This window comes from Dunckerocampus dactyliophorus, chromosome 7 (genome assembly GCF_027744805.1).
Source record: "Dunckerocampus dactyliophorus isolate RoL2022-P2 chromosome 7, RoL_Ddac_1.1, whole genome shotgun sequence".
Taxonomy (NCBI): domain Eukaryota; kingdom Metazoa; phylum Chordata; class Actinopteri; order Syngnathiformes; family Syngnathidae; genus Dunckerocampus; species Dunckerocampus dactyliophorus.
This window is the reverse complement of record NC_072825.1, coordinates 12,699,317-12,727,096: the sequence shown is the minus strand read 5'-3', so window position 1 is coordinate 12,727,096 and position 27,780 is coordinate 12,699,317. Positions and strand designations below refer to the sequence as shown.

Below are 27,780 nucleotides of genomic sequence, written 5' to 3'. Positions count from 1 at the left end.
TAATTTTCACAATATGCCAAATGACAATTAAAAAACAAGCAGCAGGCCAAAAATGAGTGCATTTTCTCGAGATGAGAAGTCCCTTCTTTAATTTGGGCACCTATGGAATAACACTTCAATCAATGTCTGTGTAGATCAATGTTGAGGATTCTTTTTTTTTTTTTTTTTTTTTTTAAATGATTCCACAATGTCTGCACAACTTGCTATGCTATGACGGTGTGATGAAAAAAGGCTCCAGCTAAATAGACCCTAATGAGTAATTAATATTTCCCTCACGAGCAGTCTCACTCAGACTTCCGATGTGATGCTCTACCTGTAATTACGTCCAATAAAACCCTTAAATTTTCACACTCTGTGTTCGAATGGGTCATCAGAGTCAATTAGAAGCTGAGTTGTGCTAATGAGCAGTGGCTCAGGCAGGGCAGCTCACTTGTCAAGAGGCAGTCATTTCTTACAAGGACAAAGATTCTGCAACAAAAAGCGAAGAGGTTAGGGAGTAATTAAAGGACGATAAGCATGTTACGGTTTTCACATTGCTTGCTGTGCTCTAATCACTCAACCATAAATACTGGGTGATTGCACAGGTAGGATATTGCATGGCCTTTTCCATACAGTAGCTTCTTTTATACACTGTCCCCATTCCCCATCAAACAGACTGATCATTATGCATGGTCCAACCAAAGTACCTATATTACTCATAATGCCTCCAGAAATTCCTAACATGTTAATAAAAACAGAAAATGATACTAGAAGCTGCTAAATCTCAATAACGGTCCAGCAGCTTTGTTTGAATATGAGGGGTGAAAGCCAGCTTCAAACATTCAAGGTATGTTTGAATCACTAACAAGACACCAAATTATGGACACACCACCACTTCAGATGTCAATGAGATCGTAACATCACTGCAAATCAACTACATAGCAGCCGAGTCAATTACAAAAAGCACAGTGGAAAAAAACGTACATACTGACACTTTGTAGTTGGCACGCTTAACTTTCACAATGTCATGGAGAACTTCTACTATTTAAACACCCAGAATCTCCATTCAGTTTCTTTGACAACTTACCATTAGAATAACAATTGGAAAGCTTTTAAGACATGGGAGCCAACTAACAAAAAAGTGCGCCTCTGCTGGGTCACGTTTAGCATTAAAGGGCTACATTCAGTCTGTAATCCACAATAACATTACAATGAGCAACTCGGGAAAATTTGATATAACACTGCGCACAAAGTAGCATAGATTTCTAAATGTGAGAGCATGAGGTCAGCACAAACTGCCAATAATCCTCTCACTTCACTGGTATGGAGTGAGGAGTAATCAGTGTTTGTTCCATATCGGAGCTGCCATGGGACCCGAGGAGGCTCTCTCCACTAAGATCAGCTCATCGGGGTTGTCGCGTGCCTTGTAATGAAACAGTAGATCTTGGATAGCTCGCTCTTCAATCTATGGAGGGAAAAAGACAACAAAGTCAGGGAAAGGAGACATATTTGAGGGCCCGTAGAACCACACACCCTCTGAGAATGAAAGAGTGTGTGTGTGCGCGTGTGTGTGTGTGTGTCTCAAAGCGCTACCACACACAGACCAGCCGTGTTACCTGGATGAGTGCCAGCGGTTTCTCTCGGCTGCGGATTAGTGCAGCTTCCTGCTGCCGCTCCTCCTCCACAATGGAAGCAAAGGTCACTAGGGAGGGGAGGGGTGGGCTTCCCGCTGCTGCCATCACCCAGGGCCTGAGGGGACAGAAGGGTGAGGCAGCAAGGAAGAGAATGAGAGACAGGAATAGGATGCATCAGGGGCTGTACTGTGATAGCTGGGTCTGAGTGTGGAGACAAAAGGTTACGTGAACTACTACTGACAAGCTTCTGTTTGAATGGCCGCCTGTCCACCTGGCTTAAATACACCTCATATGTCACTGTATAACCAGTTTAAATGTCCATGCTAAAACACACTTAAGTATACAAATACAATTTTGTTTCATAAATCAGGAAGCACATTTTTGGGTTTAGTCGTCTGCTTTGTTTATTCTCATAGTTTCATGGTATTTTCAGGTTCCAAAAACATTTTGGCAAATCTAATTTACACATTAACATTTTTTTTTAACCCTCAAAAGCAGACAGCAGCCGTGCGAGACATACCCTTTGACTCTTCCTATATATAATGATAAAGAACTTCTATGAAACAAAAGACACATGGTTATTCCCTGCAGTCAAATTTGTGTGTGCATTAAGTCATTTCTTTCCTTTGTAGTTGATATGAGATGTGGAAAGAAATGTTTTCATCATTCTCTATAATGCATATGTTGAAGTAGAAGACTTTTTTTTTTTTTTAAATCCATCTGTTTCTTCGGTGAGGGCAGAAAAAAACTCAGATTTGGAGATCAGACAGACATCTTTATTAATTCTGACATTAGGAAAGAACAGCATTCCAGAGGGCAGAGCATTGAGGTTCCTGAGTGTTGAACTCATCTATCTAAATGCCAAGAGTAACCTAATACATGCTCCCTCTTCTGTATGACATAGTGTGACATGAAGGCTGCCCTTATCAATTCTGATTAGCATCACCAGTTTCACTAGAGACGCACACAGCTGTTTAGTTTATCGAGTGGACTCCCTGAAAATCGACTGCAGGGTAAACACATAGCGCTAGTATGATAGCAGAGATGTACAAAAATGAACTTATTCAGATTTGCAATAATTAGACACACTTTAGAAACTACAAAAACAGTCTTTCACAAATAAAATCTGATAACCAGCAGATTCTCTGTGTGTATGTGCATCTGTCTAGGTGTGTCAGGGCGACTTAGGAGGTCAGGTCAACTGAGATGACCAGGTCATTTTGAACTGGTTACCTACACACACACCACAGTACCTATTATTAAGCACTTGCTTCAGTCTGTTACAATGTCATGCTGAAATAGAAATAAATAACCCTACAACCATCACACAGCAAAAGGGAGATAACATACACACAGGGCAACTACTACTTCAACTAGTGTTGTATAATAAATAAGTATGTTAACTCTAAACACATAACTTTAGCAACTTTTTTCAAAGCACGTGCCGTAAAGCATGGTGGGACGGGCGAAGGGAGTTGCTAAAGTTACATGTTTACAGTTAACGTAGTTGTTTCAGTAGCCGTGTTGTTGAGTAGTTGTCCTATGTGTGTTTAATTGCCTGTTACATGTTGTGCTATAATTCCCATGTTGGCACCATGATTGTAATAAGTGTTCTGTCTAAAAAAAACCCTGTTCATTTCACCAAGTGACAAGCTCACATGTGAGTTCAGTGTTTGCTATCGCTTACCTTATTAAAGAGCAGTTTCCTTTAAGCAAGCTAAAGTGCCTCTCGTCATCGCCCCAAGGTGCGGGGGCCGCATGCACACTAAACTTTAATGTCAAGTAGGGGGCGACAAAAGACCCCTGCTTTAAATTACAGTACATAGTAATATGAGGCAGTTAAGTTTGAACCAAGTTACCGTTTGGATATCATTGCAATGTATCTTATTATATCTTTTAAATTGCTTTCATGTGGTTTAATTTGTGATTTCATACTCTAAGAAAATGGATCTGCACGTACTCTATATTAAATTTGAATGTACAGTACATCCAGGTACATCACTAGGATTGTAACTTGCTGCAAGTTCCAACCACACCGAAAATGTAAATGTTGCTGTTAGTCATCTTATTAATTCATCAGAAAAGTGTGTGTGTTTCGTCCCTGAGAGCACATGTTTTGCATCAGTTAGTGTCTCACTATGTGGTGGATGAATAAAGCTTCAACTATGCAATGAGAGCATATTGAAAATCTACTGATTTATAAATTGTTTGAGAGAAAATGGACTGTATAGTTTCAAATCTGAGAAGAAGCAGTTCTATAGTCACTCCTGTTTGTCCTATTTTAAAAAGAAAACTGCACTTTTTCCTTACATGAAACATTAACACATATTTCTGTCACTTTTTTGTGCATTCTAAAGACAGAAAATGAGCTAGCATGACGGCAATAACAAAGGACGTCACGGGACCACCTACAATAAAGCACTAAAAAGAAAAAACCCTCAAATAAATGCCAACTATGTTCTATTTACATAACTGACCTGTATATTAACCAAGCTACAGTGATATTGTTATTGTAGCAGCTAACACGAACAACTATATTCTTCTGGTGGAGTAACACAACGCCTCGCTAGTCTCAGCATCACTCATACCTCAAGTCACTGCCGAGCGGTATACTTACACTACCAGCTTTCTACTTCACTACAAAGACTCAACAAGATGCTCGTTCGCTGTCACCATTTTTTACCTGAGGACTATGTTGAATTTACAAGCTCGAGAGGGAGCACATGTCTTGTACTGAAAGACACAGCCATCCCAATGACAGCGGACATTTCTAAGTGACTGTTTTTCATTATACTATTATCCATGAAACATTTAACACTAGAGCTAAGGGGGGCTAGGGGGCGTATTACCTGATAACCTGTAGCTCATACTCCACACTGTATATTCAGGGTTAAAAGATAATGTTCTGGTTCATCATTTGTCCAAAAGTAGCCGTCAGTGGCGGCTCTCGAGAAGTCTGCCATGATTAGTAAAAGCAAACAGACATGGTGTTTCTATGCAGCTGTTGACGGGAGTAGCGTTAACGAGTTATCATGAATGTACCTGTTAATAATGCATGATCACAGCATGTTAGCGCCGTCATGATAACTTGTTTTCTCTCTTTAGAACGCACAGAAAAAGGAAAGAAATATGGGTTCATGTTTCACATAAGGATTGTGGATGATGGGCAAATCTTTGTTTTTAAAAAGTGCAGTTTTTCTTCAGGAATTGTAGCGAAACTTTCCTTTTAGTCAATACATTCCATATGCTAGACATAGCCATTAAAATACAGGCGTGCTGTGTATTTATAGTTGTTTAACATGCAGTATTGTATACTTCTCTCACAGTAAACACTTGATTTTTTTTTTTTTTTACTAGTCTCACAGCTTTTGTTGCACTTACAGGTCCATGGTGTGTTAGTTGTTGAGTAAGACTTAATCTTTCACCAGGTTCAGTGTGTCCACAGCAGCCACTCTACTGCAGTCACTCCAAGTGAAGCAGCTGAGCCTCGCAGACTGAGCATTAATGACAAACACACACAAGGCAGGGTTTCCACAATTCATTGTCTCTAATTTGTGTTTTGTTTTCTGGACCAGGGCTTCTTGTCTTGTTTAATGTATTCAGTGAAGGTGTGTCATTTCGTGATTGTTTTCACTATCATAAATTAGTTAAAATTGTCAATTTTTCATCATCACTGACGAACATAGTGACTTGTCAGATAAATTAACATTGATGTAATGAGTTACAAATAATGTATAATCAGGCCTAATATGACGCTTTCTTATCTTTAAATTCATATTTAAATTTTAGTGTTTATTATTATTATGTGCCAAGTGTACTAGTACTACTGTGTTATAACAACACTTCAGCAGTGCCTCCCAGTGGTAGCAAGACACACTACATGCAGTTAACTCACCTTGAAGGTTTCTCCAGCTTGTTGCGCTCATCACATCTGAACGTCACTTTCCTACTAACAGGTGTAAGATTTACTGGGGACCCTTGGGCACCTGGGCTTCTCTGACTTCCAGGCTGCCCTGCTCTGATGAGTTGGCTCTCCTCCTCCAGTAGCGCCCGGAATGAGCATGAGGAGGGTGGGGACTGGACTGCTGTTGCCCTGATGACGAAGGAAAAACAAACAGCTTAAATGATGCTCTAACTGGACACATGTAAAACCACTATACAAACATTTGCATTTTTTAAGTAATGGAAAGGGCTGCTACAACAATTGCAATTGGGAAAACAATATTTTTCTGTATATGAATATAAATAATTATTACAACTTTAATGCTTTAGTAAACTTTAGTGCTTCTCATGCTGAAGCACACTCACCAGGCCTTCCCACTACTGCTCTTGGATGGCGTGATTGTAGGGGTGGGTCTGGATGCAGTAGACTCCACACTGGTCTCCTTACTGGCTAATGCCAGCATCTTCCTTTGCTTCTGGGACAGCTTAGTGGGAGTGGGATAATGTTTGTTGAGGGTGCTGATGCTAAAGGCAAGCAGAAAAATATGTGCAGTAAGTGAGGATACCAAAAAATGTTGTGTCTTTCGAATCGTCTTTGTAAACAACTACTGTAGTCAACATGAATAGGACTCATGACTTATTTTACTTCACAGGGCTTTTGGCAGCTGCTTTGATGGTCTGCACAGAGTTGGCTTCCATGTCAATGATGGCTCTAAGATCCAAGACGGGAGGTGGATTGGCAGGTCTACAAATTGAAACAACACCGTTACTTCACAGGACTGGAATTATGTATTACCCATGAGAGAAAGCTTTCTCCAAATCACCTCCTCAAAATAAAATGGGAGAAAATTGACAGTTCTTATAAAATTGAAAGTTTCATGTATTAAGTCATCAACCAGATTTTAAAATCAAGTGTAAAACTGGCCTGTCACGTGCAATCTATGTTTAGACAAAATTATTGAAACCAACTTCTTCATCAATGCATTTATTTGTCATCACATTGGATAAACCCCCCCCCAAATATCTTCTTTTAAACACTTGTTGGAACAGATTGGGGTATGCCATTTTTGTTCCAGGATACAGTAACTGTGCCCATTTGCACAAAATAATATCCCGTAGAGCATGACCAGTTTGCATCAGTGACCTCTGTCCTCACGAGTGTTCTTCTAGGATGAATGGGAAATCTTCCCAAAAGAGTAGAAGTTTGTCTTACTACAAAGCGAAGACCACATCTCGAGTTTCTTATAATACACAGTAATATAATCAAGTTTAACAACTTGATGTCAAAATTCTTTGCTCATAAAGAGCATTTCGAAGAAAAGTAACAAGATTTAGAAATACCCAGCGTACCTGTGAAGGAGCTTGGGGATGTTTTGTGGACCAGAGCTGGGGGGAGTTGGGAGGCCATTACTTGAGGTTAAGGTACTGGGTGGGGTCTTTAATCTGACATTGACCTCGGCTCTGTCATGAAATACTGGTGATTGCATGTCTCGGGGGCTGCCTAGCCCCATGCAGCTACTCTCTGAGTCTGATGTGAGCAGCTCCTGCAGTGACTCTGTGGAGGTGCCCTTGCCTGTCTTCACCAAGCAAGGGGAAACCACTGAGAGTAAAAAGTGCAAGTCAGTAAAATGGTTATATTTTACTGCACCTTTAATTAAGCCAACAATTGTAAGAGGTAACTGATGCATGTAATATAGGGTGAGTGGAACATTAAAAGGTTTGTGTGTGTGTTTGTACAGCCTACCTGCAGCAGGGGGGCTGTGAATAATATCCGACAGAGTGTAGCCTCCTGAGCTGTCAGAGCGTCGCCTTGGTTTTTTTTTTGCCTTAATCTTGGCTTTCTTTAAAAGTACATCCCTGAGGTAAGAGGGGTTTGTATAATCAGCAAAACACATTTAGAAGAATCATCATATATTCTTCAGTAGATACATTTTTGTACTCTAGTGTTTGAATTACATTCATCATGACATTCATAAAACCACACACACACACACAAGTGGATAAGAATCCAAATTAAGAGAGCCACTGGAAATGGCATTAATAATTAAGACAATTTACCTGTTGGATCGATCCAATTCTTCTTCTGTTTTGGGGATGAAGGCCGAATCCAAATCCTCATCTTCATATGTACTGAGATCTGGGGCATCAGGGTATGGAGTGACAACCCTTCTTTGCATTGCTGGGATCTGAAATTAAATGAAAAAAATATCAATCAATCAAAACCTACCATACAGCGGTGGGAGCCTAAACAATTTAAATATTAATGCTTCCTGAAATTACACAACACTCCTTATGAAGGATTGCAAATGATCAACCGAAAGTGATGGAAGAAAAACATTCAGTGTGATCACAAAAAACATGAATCTCAAGGTGGCATTGCTTTAAAATGATTTAGAAGCTGCTATACCCAAGGTAAAAGTTGCATAATATTGCTTTAATACACACAGCCCCTTGAAAGCACCAGAAGTTGATCAATCAAAAGTAAAAATAAAACACAATGACAGCAGTGTCCCTTCAAAAAGTGCCTACCGTACTTTCAACAACAAAAAAAACACATTTAAATAAAACAGTACTTAGTAGCTATCATATACTGATACAGGAGAGAATCCACACATAATTATAGAAAATGCACATGACAATGCTAAAGCAGCTGTTACTTTGACTGTATTTGTAACAGCATTACTATCATAATTATCTGTTTTCTCCAAGACGTTCAAGACATATTGTTACGACAATGAGATCTCTTCAAATAAAACATGTCCACACACAAAAAGCAAACAATACACAACACTACACAGGAAGCAAACTGAAAATGGTTGATGGAAGGTGACTCTCACCATCTTCCTGTATGCTGCAGAAAGCTCCACAAGCACTTCATCACTAAGATGGTCCAGTGCTCTGAAGGTGGCCCGGAAGAGAACAAATAATAGAGCAGGCAGACACATAAATACTAAACATAACATTCATTTTGTCAACTTGCAGCAACATTTATCTGCTTCAAATATCATTTGTCAACTAAATCAACATCAGTTTACTAGATATTTGAAAGTCAATGCACAATTATCAATTCTGGTTCTCACTTTGACTCCAGAAGTGCTGCCATGTTGAGCACGATGAATTGGAAGCAGGAGAGTTTCAGCTGCTCTGCATTGTACATGGTGGCAAACTCCAGCAGCTCTGCTGCATTTTTCAGAGTTACTGGAAAGAGCAAAAAAAAAATAAAAATTGCTTAATTAGCCACTCACGGAAAGTTGTTGATAAATACTACAACCCTGGGGAAGAATATTTTGTATTGAATTCATCCACTGATTTATTCTGAGTTTTTTGTTTTTTTTACTGTATGCATGACATTTCCGAATATATGACGACCCCCGGTTTTTCAAGTCAAGATCCTGTTTGATGATGACGACGACTCTGCTTCATTGATTATATTTTAAAATTAGTACCATAACGCCTACACTGTTGCTTGCTAAGACTGTGTTCACACTTGTGGTGTGCTTTTCATGGTACCAAAGCTGTGCCATAAAAAAATGGAAAAACTGAAAAAAATCTAAATCTAAAAAAAACCCTCAAAGCCTTGTCTGCGTTGTTTAGTGCTTTATTAACAACAATATTAGCTCAGCTGAAAACATTCCTAAAAAAATAAAACAAAACAACTCAAAGCCTTGTCCAGCAGTTTACTGATGTTTGTCATGTTTAATGAAAAGAGAGAGGGAGGCATGGCGGGCAGAAAATTTAAAGACAGTTTTAGTGATCTACAAACTAGACAAGTTCACTAGTTTGGTGGAATTCAAAATCGTAATTATTTGAGAGAAAAAGTAGGTCTTAAATTGAGCTACATGACAGTCCGGTGAGGTATATTAAGTGTGATGCATGCTTATGCTTCAACTGTAAGAAAACAGTTTAAAAAATAAAGAACGAAAGAAAAAAAAATGTGTGTACTGTGTTGTCAGCGTTAAGTCACACAAAATTGATCTCTTTAAAAAAATTTGAATAATAATTATTTTTAATATATTTGTATATATAAATTATGTATTTTATTATATATAAATATATATTTAGAATAATAATAATAATAATAATAATAACAACTTCATGAATAATAAAAGATGGGTTTTTCTGGCGTGAGCACCTGTGCCCCAAAATGTGTGTGTACATGACTGAAGATGACCCATCTTTTTCTGATTGTTTTCTATGCATAAATACTGTCTTATATTCGGGTCAAGATGACAATTTGCAGTCACTACCTATGATTGAGGAAGTTATTATTCCAGTGAATAATTATTATGAATTCAGAGGAGAAATGGCAAAGAAAATGGATGGATGGAGTTTACAAATAACTCTGGTTTTAGCCAATCACTGGATAAAAAGACTAGTATGAGTTTTTCTCCAAAATTAAACATTATGCCACGATAAGAGAGGCAGAGAAAAAGGCCAAGGTTATTGATGTCAGCAAGAAGTATGAAAGAAAAATACAAAAGAGACATACAGTTCTCTGTGATGACGACCTCGCACATTTCCTTTAATCGTAGGATGAGCAGCTGATCAGCTACAACTAGCACGTTGCACACAAAGGCCACATTCAAAGAGCCTGGAGTGAAAAGTAAGACAATGGCAAGTTCCTTGTTTGAATATTAATTTATAACCAAGGTAAATCAATCAAATAAAGCATTATAAAGTATTTGAAACATATGTTACAAGTTACCTTGAATGGTGGGGGACTCATCTGTGTAAATGTACTCAAGAATGACTTGCAGAATCTCTGAGCTGGTGGGCATCTCAAGTGCAGAACAGGATGTAGCCTGAAGGGGGCAAAAGAGCATCAACTCTAGAACTAACCTTAAAAATAGGTATTGGCATTTCTTTCGTTTGTTCACTAACAGGCTGATATATATATCTATATATATATCTATATATATCTATATCTCTATATCTATATATATATCTACATATCTCTCTCTCTCTCTCTCTATATATATATCTATATATATATATATATATCTATATATATAGATATATATCTATATATATAGATATATATATAGATATATATCTATATATATAGATATAGATATATATATATATATATATATCTATATATCTATATCTATATCTATCTATATATCTATATATATTTTTTATTTATTTATTTATTTATTTTTATTTTTTTATTTAAACACCACGTACCTCAATCCAGGGGTTGCCAAGCATACTGTGGAAGTACTCTGCAGACATGGACACAAACATAAAATACATAGCTCTTATTTGTAATTTGACTTGAAATGAAGAGTTTTCAATAACTTCTGCAGGTAATTTAGTTGGGTTCACACCTTGTCTCGCACAGAGGACACTTTTATGACATAGAAACTCTCTCCCATCTTCTGACTTGAGAGTAACGTCACACAGGTATGAACTGCAACACAAAAGCGAATAGGATTATTTTCTCTTTCTACAAAAAGAACTTCTATCTATTTATTATCATATACACTGAATTGATACTAGATTACCTACCATTTCTTTTGGATGAACTTAAGTTTGTTGGCATTTTTTTTATGTATAACATTGATCTTCCCTCCCTCGTATTTGACACCATCCAGTCTGTCAAGAAAAAATATATATACATCTATAGTAATAAAAAATTGAATTAAACTTGCCGTCTTGCCAGCTATAGAGGACATGTCAAACTCACCGTGCAGACAGGCTGCCCAAGCCAAGCTTCTTGGCAACTCCTTGTAAAGCTTTCACCGGGTTGTCCGCTCCCTCGTTGGCACCCTTGTCACCTTTGCCACCTTTCCCTTTCTTGCCATGCTTGGAGCGCTTGCTTGTGTCCTTATCACCATCTCCTCTAGCTGCAGGAGGAAGGGAGCGGTACACTTCCAGTGCTGAGCGACCTCTTAGGCCCAATTCCTGCAGGCTGCTGATAAGCTTCTCTTCTGAATCCTAGTCAAACCAAAATGAGTTCATAGGACAGCGCAGGCATAAAGAACGCAAAGTATGCAAGACTAAAACATGTTGTAGAAATGACCCATGTTTCATACCAGGATTTGTTCATTCAGGGTTCCAGAGCATCTCGGTCGGCCCCCATGCACCAGTAGTTCACAAGAATCTGTGTAGATGAAGTGCAGGGCATACTCCAGCATGTCAGGTGGAATCTTCTCCAAAATAAGCAAGTCGCAACCCACTGCATCTTGACTCTTCCTCACGTCCACCTCAAGCTCCTCGTCAATATCACAACAGTCAGCCATAAACTGTTTCCGGAAGAACTCGGACCTCATGGACAGGATATATTTATGAGCCGGAAATGTGCGATCGCCGGCCTGGAGAGTTACATCATGGATGCTGTCCATTTCGTCCGCTTCCTCCAAAAGGCTCCGGAAGTGTGTGGCAAATGAGGATGGAGAAATGCTTGGAATCTCATATAAACTAGAACAAAATTAAACAAAAAATGCTTTTGAAAAGCCTACACTCATTCTAGTACTCTTGACACTGAAAAGAGGTAATAGATAATGCCATTTGTCAATGTCAAAATTGGTGCTTTTTAAATGGTGTAAGAACACACACATTCAATAAATTACCCAATCAGCAATAAATACAGTATTTTAACTATTGCTACATTCTACTGTCTCAAACGTTGGTTGAGTATTTTTATCACCTTTATGCATTCAAAACAATGTACCTTGCTTTGGGATCAACTTGTAGCAATCCAAAGTTTCGGCCACTGGAGTCCATAGTGATGCTGACAGCTCTGTGAATGTAAGGGACCTTCTCCAGACGAATTCGCTCAAACATTGTGCCAACATCTGAATGTCCACAAACCTCCACACTGATCTCTGTTATAAGAATACATGTGTGTATGTGTATATGTATGCATAATGTAATGAATAATACTATACTTATTCTCATTTCAATCCAGTTGGAATACAACTACCGGTACACTATATACTAATGCAGTTCTTCATTATCACCACTTACCTTTTTTCTGTCCATACTTTTTATATTCTCCAGCCCACACACCACTGAAACCCTCCCCCTCCTGAGTCACAAACATCATGCCATTTTTGCTGAGAGCAATGTCCGACATGAAAACCTGGCGCCCATACGTCCACCGGCACTGTCTCACCGAGCTAACTGAGGAGCGCCAGCAAAACACCTGACAGGGATAGAAACAGAAAGAGGAGAGAAAAGTTGAGGAAAGTTACTTAAATCGTTTCCATCTATAGAACTCCATAGAGATATGACTGGCTGTGATTGTATAACTGTCTACTATGCACCAAAGGTTAGATAACAGCAAAAGCAAAGCGATGGTAAAAAATAACAACATTATGCAGTCGCTCACAAAGTCTACACTGCACATTTATGTCCCACAACAGATTTTGGCCAAACCTGTCACACCAAGAGTAATAAACGCAAGCATCTGCTGGTTGTTTATATTGCTGGATTTTCTATCAGCATGCTGATCGATGATTGTTTTGTGGTAAGTGATGATACAAGACTGCTGATGTGTCCATGATTGCATAGAAAGAACACTTCTTACAAGCCAACCCCAAAGAAGAGTAAAGTGCTTAAAAGGTGCTGTATTATGCTTTTTTCCCCCCACAGACTAAAACTGGTTATAGGTGTCTTTATAACATTATGATTCAGATTAATTAATAACGTTACGTTATGATTCAGTCAAAATACCACAAGGACCAAGTATTATTTTAAATTAAAACTAATCCCCCCCCCACCAGCTCTGTTCAGAGCAGCCAGTATGGGGGGCTGCTCTGTTGCCCTGTCTCATGCAAATGAGCAACTGCTCAGCCTGGCCCCCTCTATTATCAGATGTGATGCACACAGGCAAATTTTCCAAACTTTAGAGTACGGTGTTGTAAAGACCACAATTATGATGTAACAAGAGTGTTGCCATGTTTATTTCAGTTGAATATTAAGCAATTTTACAATCACAAAAGCAAAAAGTCCTTTCCTGGCACTTACCCGACCAGCTTCATCTAGAGACAAGATGGACACTTTTTCTCCCCCTCCCTCATTTAGAATCTGTGGATTGACACGATGGTCCAGAGTGCCACCGCTGACCAGGACTTTTTTGATGTTCAACTGTCTGATTGGGACAAAGGACCATGCAATCATCAGGGTCTCAAACATGGGCAAATCACTTTTCTTTCGGTGTGGTCTTGATGGTAAACTAACTATTGACTATGTAAAGTCTTTTACACTAGGTTGTGATGGGTGCTTTACTCACCTTGAAGCTATTTTTTTACACTGGTAGTCAGCCAACATGTAGACGTCCCCCTTTAATGTCACGATCACAGTTGCTCCATCACTAACTGCAGTCATTGCGATAGCAACATCCTTGTGATGCAGAGCTGATACTTGCCGAGGAGTTGTTACATACTTCTCCCCATTGGGATCCAATAAGTAACCTGAAATTCAAGTTGCAATACTGTGCATTAACACAATTTATTTTATACAGTATTATACGGCAGAAACAGAAAGTGGCTTATCATTAAAACTGAAATATAGGATTCTGATGAGAACTCCATAGCAATATGCTCATTACACGCCATTCAAAATAATGGTGTTGTAACTAGGTATAGGCACAGACAAGCAGATATTAATATACTGCTCAAAAAAATTAGTGGAAATTAGAGGAAATCAAAAACACATCAGATCTAAACTGGGGGGAAATGATCTTGAATATCTTTCCTGATAATAAGTAGGTGATGTATTAGTAACAAAATGATGCCACATCATTTGATAGAAATGAAAATGATCACCCTATAGAGGGGGGAAATCAAAGACACCCCAAAAATGAAAGTGAAAAAATGATGCAGCACACTGGTCCATTTTGCTAAAATGTCATTGTAGCAACTCAAAATGATTCTCTGTAGTTTGTGTGGCCCCCACGTGCTTGTACACATGCCTGACAACGTTGGGGCATGCTCCTAATGAAACTGCGGATGGTGTCCTGGGGGATCTCCGAGATCTGGACCAGGGCATCACTGCGGTACCTGGGCGCATGGAGAAGATTCCAGGAGACAGGTAGTTACTCCAGGAGAGCTGGACAGGGCCGTAGAAGGTCCTTCAACCCTCAGCAGGATCGGTATCTGCTCCTTTGTGCAAGGAGGAACAGGATGAGCACTGCCAGAGCCCTACAAAATGACCTCCAGCAGGCCACTGATGTGAATGTTTCTGACCAAACAATCAGAAACAGGCTCCATGAGGGTGGCCTGAGGGCCTGACGTCCTGTAATGGGCCCTGTGCTCACTGCCCAGCACCGGAGAGCTCGATTGGCATTTGCCATAGACCACCAGAATTGGCAACTACACCACTGGTGCCCTGTGCTCTTCACTGATGAGAGCAAGTTCAACCTGAGGACATGCGACAAACGTGAAAGGGTCTGGAGATGCTGTGGAGAACGTTATGCTGCCTGCAACATCATTCAGCATGACCGGTTTGGTGGTGGGTCAGTGATGGTCTGGGGAGGCACATCCCTGGAAGGACGCACAGACCTCTACAGGTTAGATAATGGCACCCTGACTGCTATTAGGTATCGGGATGAAATCCTTGGACCCATTGTCAGAACCTACGCTGGTGCAGTGGGACCTGGGTTCCTCCTGGTCCACGACAATGCCCGACCTCATGTGGCTAGTGTATGCAGGTAGTTCCTGGAGGATGAAGGAATTGATACCATTGACTGGCCCCCACGTTCACCTGAACTAAACCCAATAGAACACCTCTGGGACATTATGTTTAGGTCCATCCGGCACCGCCAGGTTGCTCTTCAGACTGTCCAGGAGCTCATTGATCCCTGGTCCAGATCTGGGAGGAGATCCCCCAGGACACCATCCGTAGTCTCATTAGGAGCATCCCCCGACGTTGTCAGGCATGCGTACAAGCATGTGGGGGCCACACAAACTACGGGAATCATTTTGAGTTGCTACAATGACATTTTGGAAAAATGGACCAGCCTGCTGCATAATTTTTTCCACTTTCATTTTTGGGGTGTCTTTGATTTCCCCCCTCTATAGGGTGATCATTTTCATGTCTATCAAATTATGTGGCATCATTTTGTTACTAATACATCACCCAACTAAGATATTCAAGATCATTTTTCCCCCAGTTTAGATCCAATGTGTTCCTCTAATTTTTTTGAGCAGTATATACTGTATACAGGTCTTACCAAGCTGCCCTCCATTGAGTCCCATTGTATACACTGCCTCCCTGGTCCACAGCACTGTGTGGAATCTGCCTGCTGCCACTCCAATGATTGTCCTCCCTTTCAGTGTCTTGGAAAACACCTATGTGCAAAACATTCAGACACTTAAACAAGATACCGTGTGGAATATTTATTTGATGCCCTGCTGATTTTGTTTACCCCATTAGAGACATGAACAGTATAGACTTTTTTGTAGTGTTATTTTACAGAGAGGAAAAGAATATGATATAAAATTAAATAAATCCAGACAATTAAATTTTATATTAGCTGTTAAAATAAACGTACCATAAAATTATGGACTGGTCATACATATCCTTGTAAGGGGTTAAACTTACAAAATCAGCAAGAGATCACACAATTACTTCCCCCACTGTAAAAGCACCTTCACAGTTAAATGAACATACATTTCATTGATACTAGTTCAGGAGTCCACAACAATTCATCAATATCGGTCACAAATGAGAGCCTACAGTCTGGTGTAAAGAGCAAAGTCATATCTTACTGCCCTGACATCGGAAAGATAAGCATCAATCGTCAGAAACACAAGTCAGCAGATGACAACACGAGCATTTAAAATTCTGTTACCGGTATTTGTCAAAAAATCCCATTTATTTCAGACCTGTCAAGAAACATTCCAAAATTTAGGTTTACTTTTTTAAAACTGCCAAGCTGCTACTATGTTTTTATTAGATCAAACAGGGCTACATTTAATTTTCATTTCACACAAATTAATATGGAAAGGAGACAAAAAGGCCTCACAAAATGAACTTCTGTTTGTTGTGTTCTGTTTCTGTAATGGGTAAAATAAAAAAAGATTAAAACTCGCGTTACATTTGCGGCTCCAGACTATTTTTATTTAGTAAAAGAGGGGGCAAAATGTCTCTGTTAATAGTAAAGGTTGCCAACCCCTGTACTAGTTGGTAAAAATTGTATATACAAAGCTTCTATCAAACACATTGCAGAAGGTTGTTCCTTATTTCCTACCTGTTTAGGAACATGCGCCGAAGCCGGGGGAGGAGCCAAGCCGAGCTGGTGGAAGGTGTTGAGGCCAAAGGTATAAATATAACCTTCTTCAGTCAACACCACAGTGTGGTCTTTTGCTGCTGCGACTTGGGAACAGTGGTGGGACATCAGACCCTCCACCATCCGAGGAACCTGAACAATCAAATACAAACATGGTGAAACAGCTTGTGCAAACTACAACTACGGTTTAACTAGGGATGTGTATCGTAAACATTTTAACCTATACTGGTACCAAATCTGTACTTTTGAAACTGTGTCGGAACTGGTACTTTAAAGAGGGAAAACACAATCAATCCATCCATTCATTTTCTATGCTGCTTATCCCAATTAGGGTCGCAGGGGTATCCTGGAGCCTATCCTAGCTGACTTTGGGAGAGAGGCGGAAGACACCCTGGACTGATCAACAACCAATCGCAGGGCATGTCTAAAAACAATGGATTATATTTTTATGAATTTTTTTTTTTTTAATTGAACTCCCAGTGTATAAGATGCACCAGAGTTTAACCCACACCTACAAAATGTAAAGACAAAAACAGGTTTGCACATATATAAACCGTACCCTACTATAAGCCGCACATGTTCACATCATAAAAAGACATTATGGCGCACACGAGTGCGTGAGGACCAGGCAGCTCTTTACTTGAATCATGAGCTATGAGAAAACTTACAACGAGCTTGTCAACCTATCGGGAATCGCAGGAGGTCATTACTCAATATAACAGTCTGACTCACTGTGTCATCTTAGATAGGCTATAAACATCACACTGCAACTTAACACTCACTTAAAATAATAAAACAACTATTTTAACTTAATCCCATAATGCATTTGGTCCCAGCAGAGCAGTTCATTGGCTAATGGCTGCCATGTTGCGCTCATGACCTCAGGGACCTCATGAGCTCCCTCTGGTGGCCCGGCAGCCAGCCTGCTGGCAGGCATCACTGTGCACTCTGGAGCGGGGAGAGCCACCTGCCGAGGCCGGCGCGGTGTACTGTAGACGGACACATGCTCCGACAAGCCACGGAGAACCAGAGTATGGAGAGGGGAGAGCCAACTGCCATGGACTGGCAAGATGCATGGACCGGCACATGCTCCGAGCAGCCCCCGCACTGCCACGGAGCTCGGGGGAACCATAGTATAGAGCGGGGATAGCCACCCGCCTGGCAACCAGCAGCTGGGCCACCAGCATGGCAGCCATTGGCCAATGAACTGCTCTGCTGGGACGAAATGCATTATGGGATGAAGTTAAAATAATTGTTTTTTTAACTTTAAACTTATATTGGTACTGTATTGGCACATGTCCATCTAATTTTCGTGGATGGTATGAGACAAAAAGTGAGCAAAACACATGAAAGGCAAAACAAATATGTTTAAAATTGCAAATTAATTTTTTTATATTCCTTCTTTTTTCATTTTATGCCCCCATTTAAGGCAAACATCTCAACCTTAGCTTTTCTGAACGTGGTAGACACGTATGGGGAAGTAGACAGGGAAATTACTGGCAGGTTTTGTTTACAGTTTTTCTTGCTGGTTTTACCAAAATCATGCCTAACACCACATCTCACCAGATAGGTCTGTTCATCTCCATGGCCAAGTCGTCCTCCTTGCCCATGTCCACATGTGAATACTTGACCTTTTTGAGACAGAAAGACTGAATGGAATTTGCATAGCACCACCTAAAAAAAATCCAAAGACAACCATAAGCTATTGTGGTTTACTTTTTCTGTTTGAAGTCTCCACATAAAATGACATCTCAAATGGACTGTTTGAGCTGACTCAGAATGTTATAATTTGACCTCATGGGAGCTGTTGCCATCTTTTTCCATGTCCTTCTGCCAAGGCCTCTTGTCATGATAGTAAAACACTATGCCAATAAAAAGGCAGTTGCACAAGTGGAAAAGCAAACATCATTACTAATACATGGCTCTCCTCAAACCTTCAATGGAGCGCAGGGATGTTTCCCCAAGTATCACATTGATGTGGACATTCACACACATGCATACACATCATGGTTGTTCATTTAATTAAAACCTGCCAATGTGGAATTAATATTTAACATCTGGCACCTGCTATATTGGATTAAGAGGACAAGGGAAATAAGCGGCGCCATGGAGTCATTGTGTGGTCATGAAATCAGATCCATCTGCACCCCAATAGGCTTTATGAAATGACACTGGAGGACAACGACAGCAGTCCAAAAAAGCCACATTTTGTCTACTGTTGTACATTGTTTGTTTTTTACACATTGAAGTCCATTTTGTGTTGCGCTATTAAAAAAAAACCAAACAGACTGTTTAATAAACAAAAATTTGCATAAACATATTACCCCGTCTCATGTTGATAGGTGTATTCAAAACTTTAAAATGCTCTTTCAAAGCAAACTTATTACAGATAAAAACTTCTTTCTAGCTGTGATTAATTACAAGTTAACTATGGAAAAATGTGATTAATCACGATTAAATATTTCAATCGAATGACAGCCCTAGCTGTAAACAATAAATAACAGGAGTGCAAAAGTCACTATAGGGCTGTTATTTCATGTCTACAGGGCTCTAATAAGTGGTAAAAAGAACACATTTAGAAAGGTTTTCTATGCTCCAACTATAAAAATATTACATGTATTAACATTTAATCCTATATTGCAGAAATTAATTTAACACTGTCGGGTCTGGAACCAACTAACCGCTATAAACGAGGGACGGCTGTATATTTGAGCCTGCATCTAAATTATGACTATGTGTAATTTAGAGCAAATCCTAAATCAATTCTAAATTCTGCGCCCAATTCTTTTTCAACTGAATCACTGAAAATGTACATTTTATTATATGGTAATACTGTCCTGGAAAAAGAACCGACACAAACAAAGGCAAATCATTATGGTATTGGTTTTGAATTGACGCATGTTTGACCAATGTGATAAAAATACAGAAAATGTGTGTGATGTTTGGTACAAGTACACCAAAGAGTGGATGGTGAATATTGTTGGCCTACCTGCTTAATGTAAATACCAGTCCTGGTAAAGACATCCACTAACTCGGGGTGCTGTCGACTGTCTTGATTACCATGCCCAAGGCTGAAGTTTGTATTGTTTCCCCATGTGTAAACTTCAGTCGGATCTGTAATGTGGAAGAGAACACATTTACCCATTGACATGCACTACCACACAGTCATAGTGACTATTATTTTAAATGTTACTTTATCATCACCACAACTTGGAGAGGTTAACAAAAATGTAAAACACCCGAAGCTTCATTATGTGTTACTGAGGTGCAATTTTACCAGTGTTTCTAAAGATAACATGAGCCGGTCGATCCTTCATTGTCAAGTCCAGGACAGAGAAACCCTCCTTGTCCTGAGTGGACAGGAGTCCACCATGCTGAAAATAAAGGACATGACAACTCAGCTGAAATAATTCAGACACCACAGGGTGTAAGTCTTCTACTCCTGAACTGCGGTACACAAAAGGGTAAAATTAACGCGTAACAATAATTTTGGCACGTGAAATTACAGGAGCTAACATTTATAAATAAACTTTGCCATTATGTCTGGCTACACATATTGGCAGAATTAGACTTTGAGATTTGAACATGTACCTTGACCAGGGAAAGAAGACAGTGGATCTGTCCATAGAAGACGCTGCGGTGAAGAGCAGTCCAGCCTGATTCCTTATCCTTTACAGTCAAGTCAGCGTTCTTACTTTCCAGCAGCCACTCCAGTAAGGCCTTCTTTCCCAGTGAAGCGGCCAGATGCAATGCTGTGCGACCGAATTCATCCCGCAAAATTGCAGCGTTGTGGCAGTGTGAGGTTAAGAAAGCTCGCAGCCGCCCTTCAGAGCCACCCGTTATTGCCGCTACCGCCTCATTTGCATGCTGCAGTGAGCGACATTTTGGGGTGCAGTCCGGCAATGCCAGACTCATCCTGAGCAATCCCAAATCCCCACAATAAACCCTGCTGCCTTTCCGAAAATTAAAAGTAAATCAAAGGCAACGCACAAATACAGGGTCACAATGACAATGTAAACTGAAACAATGCTACTCTCAGTGGCGATCAGTGCATTAAATCTATACCAAAAAATACAAAGGTCGAGATGGTTGTGGAGTGCTAGAATTGTGCCTGTGTTGAGGTTCCACTGCACCCTAGCGACCCCAGCGACTGTGTGAGACTTGTTCAGTCTACCATTTCGACAAAATGTTGAATACAAGTCAAGGCACTTGCTTCATACACTTGCATCTCAGTTTCCAACAACAAAACCACCTGTTTATATACAAAACTGTACAATTCAATATTTGCAAAAATAGTGTCTCATCTATTTGTTCTTCAAATAAGTTACAAAAGGAATTCCCCCAATCTTCTCACCCAGCAGTCCAACCATCAACTTGAGGGGAAAGGGACCCTTTCCCCTCAAAGCACACACAAGGCTTGTTTTAAAACTCCATAATTGAAGTGTACACCTGGGGGGGCAGGAATATAGAGTATGTTAGAAGTCAAACACCTACCATTATCCACATTTAAAATACTATATTTGTTTATTTGTATCTAATGTGGGCACTGCATGTAACTGGAATAATGTCTTATAAATAGCAACGGTGATAAATACAAATACTGACGGTGGTGACTGTGTATGAAGATTATGTAACCAATTTAGCCGAGCGCATTTGAGTAGTTCGTTTTCAGTATTACTAAGTTAGTTAGCTAAATTGTAATAAATCAACTCAGCCGCTTTTGTCATTTAATACAACTTCCAACCGCCAGTCCAGCAAGACTCGACAAGACTAGTTTAGAATAACGTATCCGACACCAGTGACCAACTTGTTAGCAGGCTGAGTAGCGCTGTTAGTTAAATTAAGCGCAGCTCCCCAGAAGGGCAACGGCAAAACGTTAAGATTTGTATGTTTCGTGTGGAAGCTTACTTAATAACATGCGTGAGTAAACAGAACTAATACCTAACGTAAATGAACACTTCGTTCGGTAAACGCTAGCTAGCATTAGCCGGTGGTAGCTAGGTTGACTGACACATCATCGCTAACTTGAGTTATCAAAGACAAGTAATTCCTTACCGTTCGCTAGATAAACGAAGAAAGGAACATGGCATTAGTAGTATCAACAATACATATGCTCTGTGCCATTGCTAGAAATACACTGCTTCTGCACTAGTATGAATTTGACAGGGTCCCTGCCTCTCTGGATTACGTTAAAAAAACGCTTCACTAACAACGAGACTTTTGATTGGTGGAAGCGTGTACATTCAACGGTCTTATTGGTTGATTTTTTTTCCTTTTTGGAGGGGGATGTCTCCGATCAGCGTGAGATCATGCTGCACTTATTAAATAATTGGAAATATTGTTTGTTTTTTATCTTTATGCTATGTAAAATATCTCAATTTACCATTTAGCCACTAATAGTAGAAGAGGGTGCGCAAACCTTTTCCCACAAAAATCAAACGATGTGTGTGCGTGTGTGGTGGGGTGGTGGGGTCACTTTGATATTTTCACTTTTGGAGAAAGGCTTAAAACACAAGATAAATATGTTAGTATGAACAGTTCAACCTTTTCATGTAACATTATGCCTTTATGGTCCTTTATGCTCCTGTCAATTTATCCTGTCAATTGATAAGCAAGTGAAACTTTCCATCTCTTTGCTATGCAATTAAAACACAATATACTTGCACAATTCAACATGTGTGAAAAGGAGTAGGAAGAAGCAGAGCTTACCACTTGTCTGGATTAGATAGATACTTTATTTATCTCCAAGAGAAATTCACGTTTCTAGCAACTCTGTAAAAGTGTCCTAATAAACGCAATCACTTAAAAATAAAACGAAAAAAGCAAAATAGGAGAGTAAAGAAAAATAACGAAATAAATAAATCAATAAATCAAAAAATCAATAAATATGTAACAGATCAGTTCCACTTCAAGAATACATAATAAATAATAATAATAATATTAATAATACATTAATAAGTCCAGTCCTTTGTGTGTTCTTAGTGCTCCCCCTCTATTGTGTTGAAAAGCCGCATGGCGTGGGGGAGGAATGATCTGCTCATTCTATCTGTGGAGCAGGGCAGTGATAAAGTAGTCTGCCACTGAAGCGGCTCTTCTGTCGGGAGATGATGCTGTGCATTGGATGATTCTGGTTGGAGCCTGGTTGGAGCCTTCTCAGTGTCCTTTGCTCTGCCACAGATGTCAGGCTGTCCAGCTCAGTGCCAATGACAGAGCCTGCCTTCCTCACCAGTTTGTCCAGGCGTGTGCCGTCCTTCTTCTTGAGGCTGCTCCCCCAGCACACTACTGCATACAGGAGGGCACTATAGCTACCACGGTCTGGTAGAAGATCTGAAGCAGCTTCTGGCATATGTTGAATGATGCGAACCTTCTGAGGAAGTACAGACGGCGCTGAGCAGCCCAGTCCAATTTATCATTCAGATGCACTCCCAGGTATTTGTAGGTGTGCACCACCTCCACACGGTCACCTTTAATGAGAACAGGTTCTGGGTGTGTCCTGTTTCTGCTGAAGACCACCACCTTTTCCCTGGTCTTGGTGGTGTTGAAGTCCAGGTGGTTTGCATCGCACCAGTTGACAAAGTCCTGGATCAGTTTTCTGTACTCATCCCCTGTCCATTCCTGATACATCCCAGCAATGTATCAGCAATCACTGGTACTTTGTTCACTTCCTGTGTTTTACATGGTAAAATGCTACCATTTTGTATCTGAGTGTTTTTTGTTTTGTCGCTGAAATATGTTGTAAAAAAATATGTATACATTATTTAAAAACTCAGGGTATAGGTTTTTGGACAGCAAAAAGCCAAAGCATTTGAATGAGAGTAGTTTTGATTTAGTCAGCACTATTGACTTTATTTTGCTCAAACAACTGAATGTAATACAAGGGAATAAGGATTGAATATTGTTATATTGTTTACAAATAAATGTGGTGAAATATTTTTGCTGTGTTTTATACCTAGTATAACGATGATCAACAAATTAAAGGCAACAATAACAAAAACATTCAACGATCTTGAAAAAATTCAAGTAAAAAGTATCATGCCAACAATGATGGCTCTATATTTACTTGGTATCGGATCGATACCGAAATTTGTAGTGTCGCCCAGTTGTAATAATTATTGAAGTTATTTAGGCATTATATTATTGTTTTAAATGTATCATGCTAAATGCTAAATTATTCCTGACTTTGTAGTAACAGAACTCCCTCAGAGGTCTCAAACGCTACTAGGCCACTAGTCAGTAGGTAGTGTTATAAATGAAAGGGGATTTTAAAAATTACATTTAATGATTAAGATATATTTTTAAAGTCAAATCAGTCTCAAAACGACACAATGATGTTATAATTAGTGAAAACATGGACAGGAGTGCGTGAATACATATATATTTTTAAATAAAAGAGTGTTGTTCTCCCCTGTCAGAGGTATTTAATGGTACGCTCCAGCCTGAGTAGTGCTGCTGTTTGACTCTCTCTGCTTACTTTCACAGCAGGTTGCCGAGCTGCAACCTTCTACACGTTATTTCGCGGTGACGAGGTGGATTGTATGCGTCGATACGGAGCAACATTCATTTCGCCACGTTTGATTTTAACGTATTTTTGGAAGTATTTTTTTTTGCCTGTTTGTGTGAGCGCACTTCGATGGTGGGAGAAAGAAACCCACAGAATAAGTTTGTGTGCATCGTTACCTTCCCACCCCCCCAATCAGAGAAATGAAGACTTCAGTGAAGATGGTTTGGGGATAGATTTATGGCATTCGACTTGGAATTGGAACGGATCAAGGTGAGAAAAAAATATAAGGAGGTGACTGTTCTTTACTGACTTTACGCTCAAACGGATGGTAAAAGCCACTATGCGCCTGTTGGGCACATCGTGCTGGTGTCAAGGTGAAGGAATGAATGCACTGATGTCTGCTGTGATGCACTTACTTTTACTAGTTGCTGTCATACTGTCCTGCCAAGGCTGCCCAGACAAATGCACATGCTCCATGCAAACTGTGAAATGCCAAAATAAGGACTTGGGCGTGATTCCACTTCCCATACCTGTCAATACTACATTTCTGTGGATCACAGGAAACAACATTTCCAACATCAGTGAGGACTCTTTTCCAACCCGCTTGGAATTATTAACAGATCTTTATCTCAGCGGCAATGAGATGGAAGCTGTGGAGGAAATGGTATTTCATAACTTGCCAAACCTTGAGCGACTGGACCTGAGCAACAATAACATCCAAATGTTCAGTGAAAAAGCGTTTCCGGATGAGAGTAAATTGCAGGTTTTAAACCTGAGTAGATCTTTTCACAATCATTCCTCTGTGAGCGAGGTCCTAAATATCCTACAGAGCGGAAACCTCCTCCAGCTTACCGTCTTGGACCTGTCCGACAACGACCTTGTGCTTCTGCCAGATGGTATCTTCACAAGCCTGTCGAATTTGGTCAACGTCAACCTGCAGAACAGCTCCATCATCTCCATCTCAAGTGGGATACTGAAGGTGCCGCCACTGCGTGAACTTGACCTGAGGGACAACAGTCTCAGGAATCTCCCTACCAACACGCTGACTGAGTTCAACCTAAAGTCAGACCTTCGTGTTCGCTTAGCGGGGAACCCATGGCGCTGTGACTGTTTCATTGTGGACATGTTGGTGTGGCTGAAGAACTCCACTCAGGTCACTGACATGAAGAGCCTCACATGTGCAGACCCTGCACGTCTGAGCCGCCGGCCGCTGGTACAGGTGGAGCAGTCCCAGCTGAAGTGTTCAGGCAACATGGAGGGCGTGTTGGAGACCTCGTATGTTTTTCTGGGATTGGTATTAGCACTGATTGGCGTCATATTCCTCTTGGTGCTCTACTTGAACAGGAAAGGCATCAAGCGGTGGATGTACAACATCCGGGATGCTTGTAGGGACCACATGGAGGGATACCATTACAGGTATGAAATAAACTCTGACCCACGTTTGGCCAACCTGAGCATCAATTCAGACGTGTGAGCGAGGAGGGGTTGTTGTCGGGGACCCCAGTGAGACATTTATGACTTTATACTATCAGAAATTTGCATGAGCGTCTTCCTGCCGCCTCTGTCTCGGTTCCTGATTAACCGTTTCATCACTTCGCCTTCTCTGCTACTGCTGCATGTTGTGTACCTGGAAGCTCTGATAAATTGCCTATGCTCGTTTTCCCATGTGCATGATCATTGCATGGACAATCAATCATGATGACGGGATGAAAAGAGCGTGATGCTCCATGTTTATTTTACCTGAAGGACAAACGGGTGGAAAGCATTGACTTTTACGAAAGACATGGAAGAACACCTGGTTAATCCATGTACTGCTGATCATTGCATCCTTCTTCGGAAGCTTCTGCTGAAGATAAATGCTATATAGCTTGTCTGTGATTTTTTTTTTTAAATATGTGATAACTATATAGCTATTTGGATGTCTTTGTATGATTATAGTGCACATTGCATACTTTATGGATTTAGCAGATAGATGTGACTCATCAATAAAATGCCTCTGAATTGCTTGTATCCACCTTGACTGAGAGCCTTTCAATCATAGATCTGAGTGATGTTCAGAGGGGGAGGAGTTTATGTATTAAGCACAACCACAATCCAAATGACAGCTAGTGATAGTAGTAATTCCAATGCAATTTATTTGAATTTTCGAACACTGTCGTCAAGTCTGATGGGCAGAAAAAGTGTGAGATCTGTTTATTTGGATCACAGATGTTTTTATTTTATTTATTAAAATGTATTGATTACACTTTATATATGTTTTATGATTTATTATGTATGCAGTTAGTAGGGTTGTAACCGAATACCATAATCATGCTTCGCTACATACCTTGGTTTTAAGGTCGTGGTGGTCATTGTTAGTACAGCAAGGGCACAAAATGCAAAGCATAAAACCTTTTAGCTTTTGTGCATTAATTTAAAAAATTAAACACAAAAATGTCCAAAAAGCTGGCAGGTATTTTTCCTGTAAATACAATTGTCAAATAATAAATAAAAGTTTTTTTCCTGCAAGGGCAACATGCAGAAAACAATACATTTTGCGCATTAAAGATGCGAAAACCTATCCAATGTAAGTCAATATACAAGCTGCACTATCCGAACACATCTTAGCTTTGTGTTATAGGTGACAAAGCAAATTAGTGTAATATCTAATAATATACTGTATATCATTAATACTGAATTCATTTTTAGAATATGCCAAGAGCTGATAAAAACAAAAACCTACACCCCTGCCAGTTCCAAAGTGCAGAACGCTTTGCAATTGCTGCTGAAGCCATCATTTTATAACACATCAGTTGTACAGAATGCACAATTTACCATGTATATTTGCAACAAAACTGTGTCAGAAACATGGTTAATTTGCTAGAGAATAAAATGTATTTATAGTGACCTTTTAAGGGCCAGAAAGTCATTCTGAAAATTGTAAAAACTGACCTGTCAAGTTTGAAAGTTCTCAATACTACAGTATGACGTCTGCTTCAACTGTAACACTAACTGGCCAGGAACGAGAGTGACTCTGTAATGTCGAGTCCCGCTTTTGCCTTTGCTTCAGGTTTCATCCTAACCTATAACAGATGTATTATAATGAAATATGCAGTAATTATTTATTATTCTTAAATACTGCAGTGTAGTGCTGTGCAATATGGACAAAAATATATACCCCGATAATGCTATATATCATGATTTTGTATTTTTTGAAATTATATTTATATACATATATACACACATGAAATGAATGCCAATTTCTCAAATCTTTTGTCCTTTTATTTATAAAACACATTTTATATTTTATCTAAAAGTGTCTTTAGTGCCAGTGTCCCTCTTTTTGTTTCTACTTTTTGTTGTGTTGCTAGACAATTAAAAAGAACAAATAGAAAAAACACCCTCAAGCCCTTCTTTTCAACAGTGTATACAGTAATCCCTCGTTTATCGCGGTTAATTGGTTCCAGACCCGGCTGTGATAAATGAATTTCCGAAAAGTAGTATTC

General features: G+C 39.8%; 2 protein-coding genes across 3 annotated transcripts; one reads left to right on the top strand and one right to left on the bottom strand.

The window, feature by feature from the left end:
- Positions 1 to 874: 874 nt before the first annotated feature.
- ibtk (inhibitor of Bruton agammaglobulinemia tyrosine kinase) lies at positions 875 to 21,986 on the bottom strand. 2 transcript variants are annotated; one of them, XM_054781557.1, is made up of 28 exons: positions 21,850 to 21,986; positions 20,386 to 21,243; positions 20,072 to 20,168; positions 19,784 to 19,908; positions 18,358 to 18,468; positions 16,756 to 16,926; positions 15,736 to 15,853; positions 13,795 to 13,975; positions 13,530 to 13,653; positions 12,528 to 12,705; positions 12,232 to 12,385; positions 11,594 to 11,978; positions 11,245 to 11,495; positions 11,067 to 11,153; positions 10,886 to 10,968; positions 10,743 to 10,780; positions 10,261 to 10,357; positions 10,045 to 10,146; positions 8,636 to 8,753; positions 8,393 to 8,453; positions 7,614 to 7,741; positions 7,300 to 7,412; positions 6,906 to 7,155; positions 6,202 to 6,300; positions 5,922 to 6,080; positions 5,509 to 5,706; positions 1,596 to 1,728; positions 875 to 1,444 (listed from the first exon to the last, which is right to left on the bottom strand). In XM_054781557.1, the coding sequence occupies exons 2-28, from the start codon at positions 20,707 to 20,709 to the stop codon at positions 1,319 to 1,321; spliced, it is 4,011 nt and encodes a 1,336-aa protein (XP_054637532.1). In that variant the 5' UTR covers positions 20,710 to 21,243; positions 21,850 to 21,986; the 3' UTR covers positions 875 to 1,318. The 2 variants fall into 2 exon arrangements, with proteins under 2 accessions (XP_054637532.1, XP_054637533.1); XM_054781558.1 differs by lacking the exons at positions 20,072 to 20,168; positions 20,386 to 21,243; positions 21,850 to 21,986 and having other exon boundaries at positions 18,358 to 18,425; positions 19,784 to 19,844.
- Positions 21,987 to 24,285: 2,299 nt separating this feature from the next.
- On the top strand, positions 24,286 to 26,565 carry tpbgb (trophoblast glycoprotein b). Its single transcript, XM_054781798.1, has one exon. It carries the CDS (start codon positions 24,621 to 24,623, stop codon positions 25,767 to 25,769), a length of 1,149 nt encoding a protein of 382 aa, XP_054637773.1. The 5' UTR covers positions 24,286 to 24,620; the 3' UTR covers positions 25,770 to 26,565.
- Positions 26,566 to 27,780: the final 1,215 nt, after the last annotated feature.

Coding starts and splice junctions, on each gene's coding strand:
- tpbgb (XM_054781798.1), top strand. CDS start 24,621: ATGGTAAAAGCCACTATGCGCCTGTTGGGCACATCGTGCTGGTGTCAA.
- ibtk (XM_054781557.1), bottom strand. CDS start 20,709: ATGAGTCTGGCATTGCCGGACTGCACCCCAAAATGTCGCTCACTGCAG. Junction 19,909..20,071: donor TGTTATCTTTAGAAACACTG/GTAAAATTGCAC, acceptor TCCACATTACAG/ATCCGACTGAAGTTTACACA. Junction 10,781..10,885: donor TGTCCTCTGTGCGAGACAAG/GTGTGAACCCAA, acceptor CCATGTCTGCAG/AGTACTTCCACAGTATGCTT.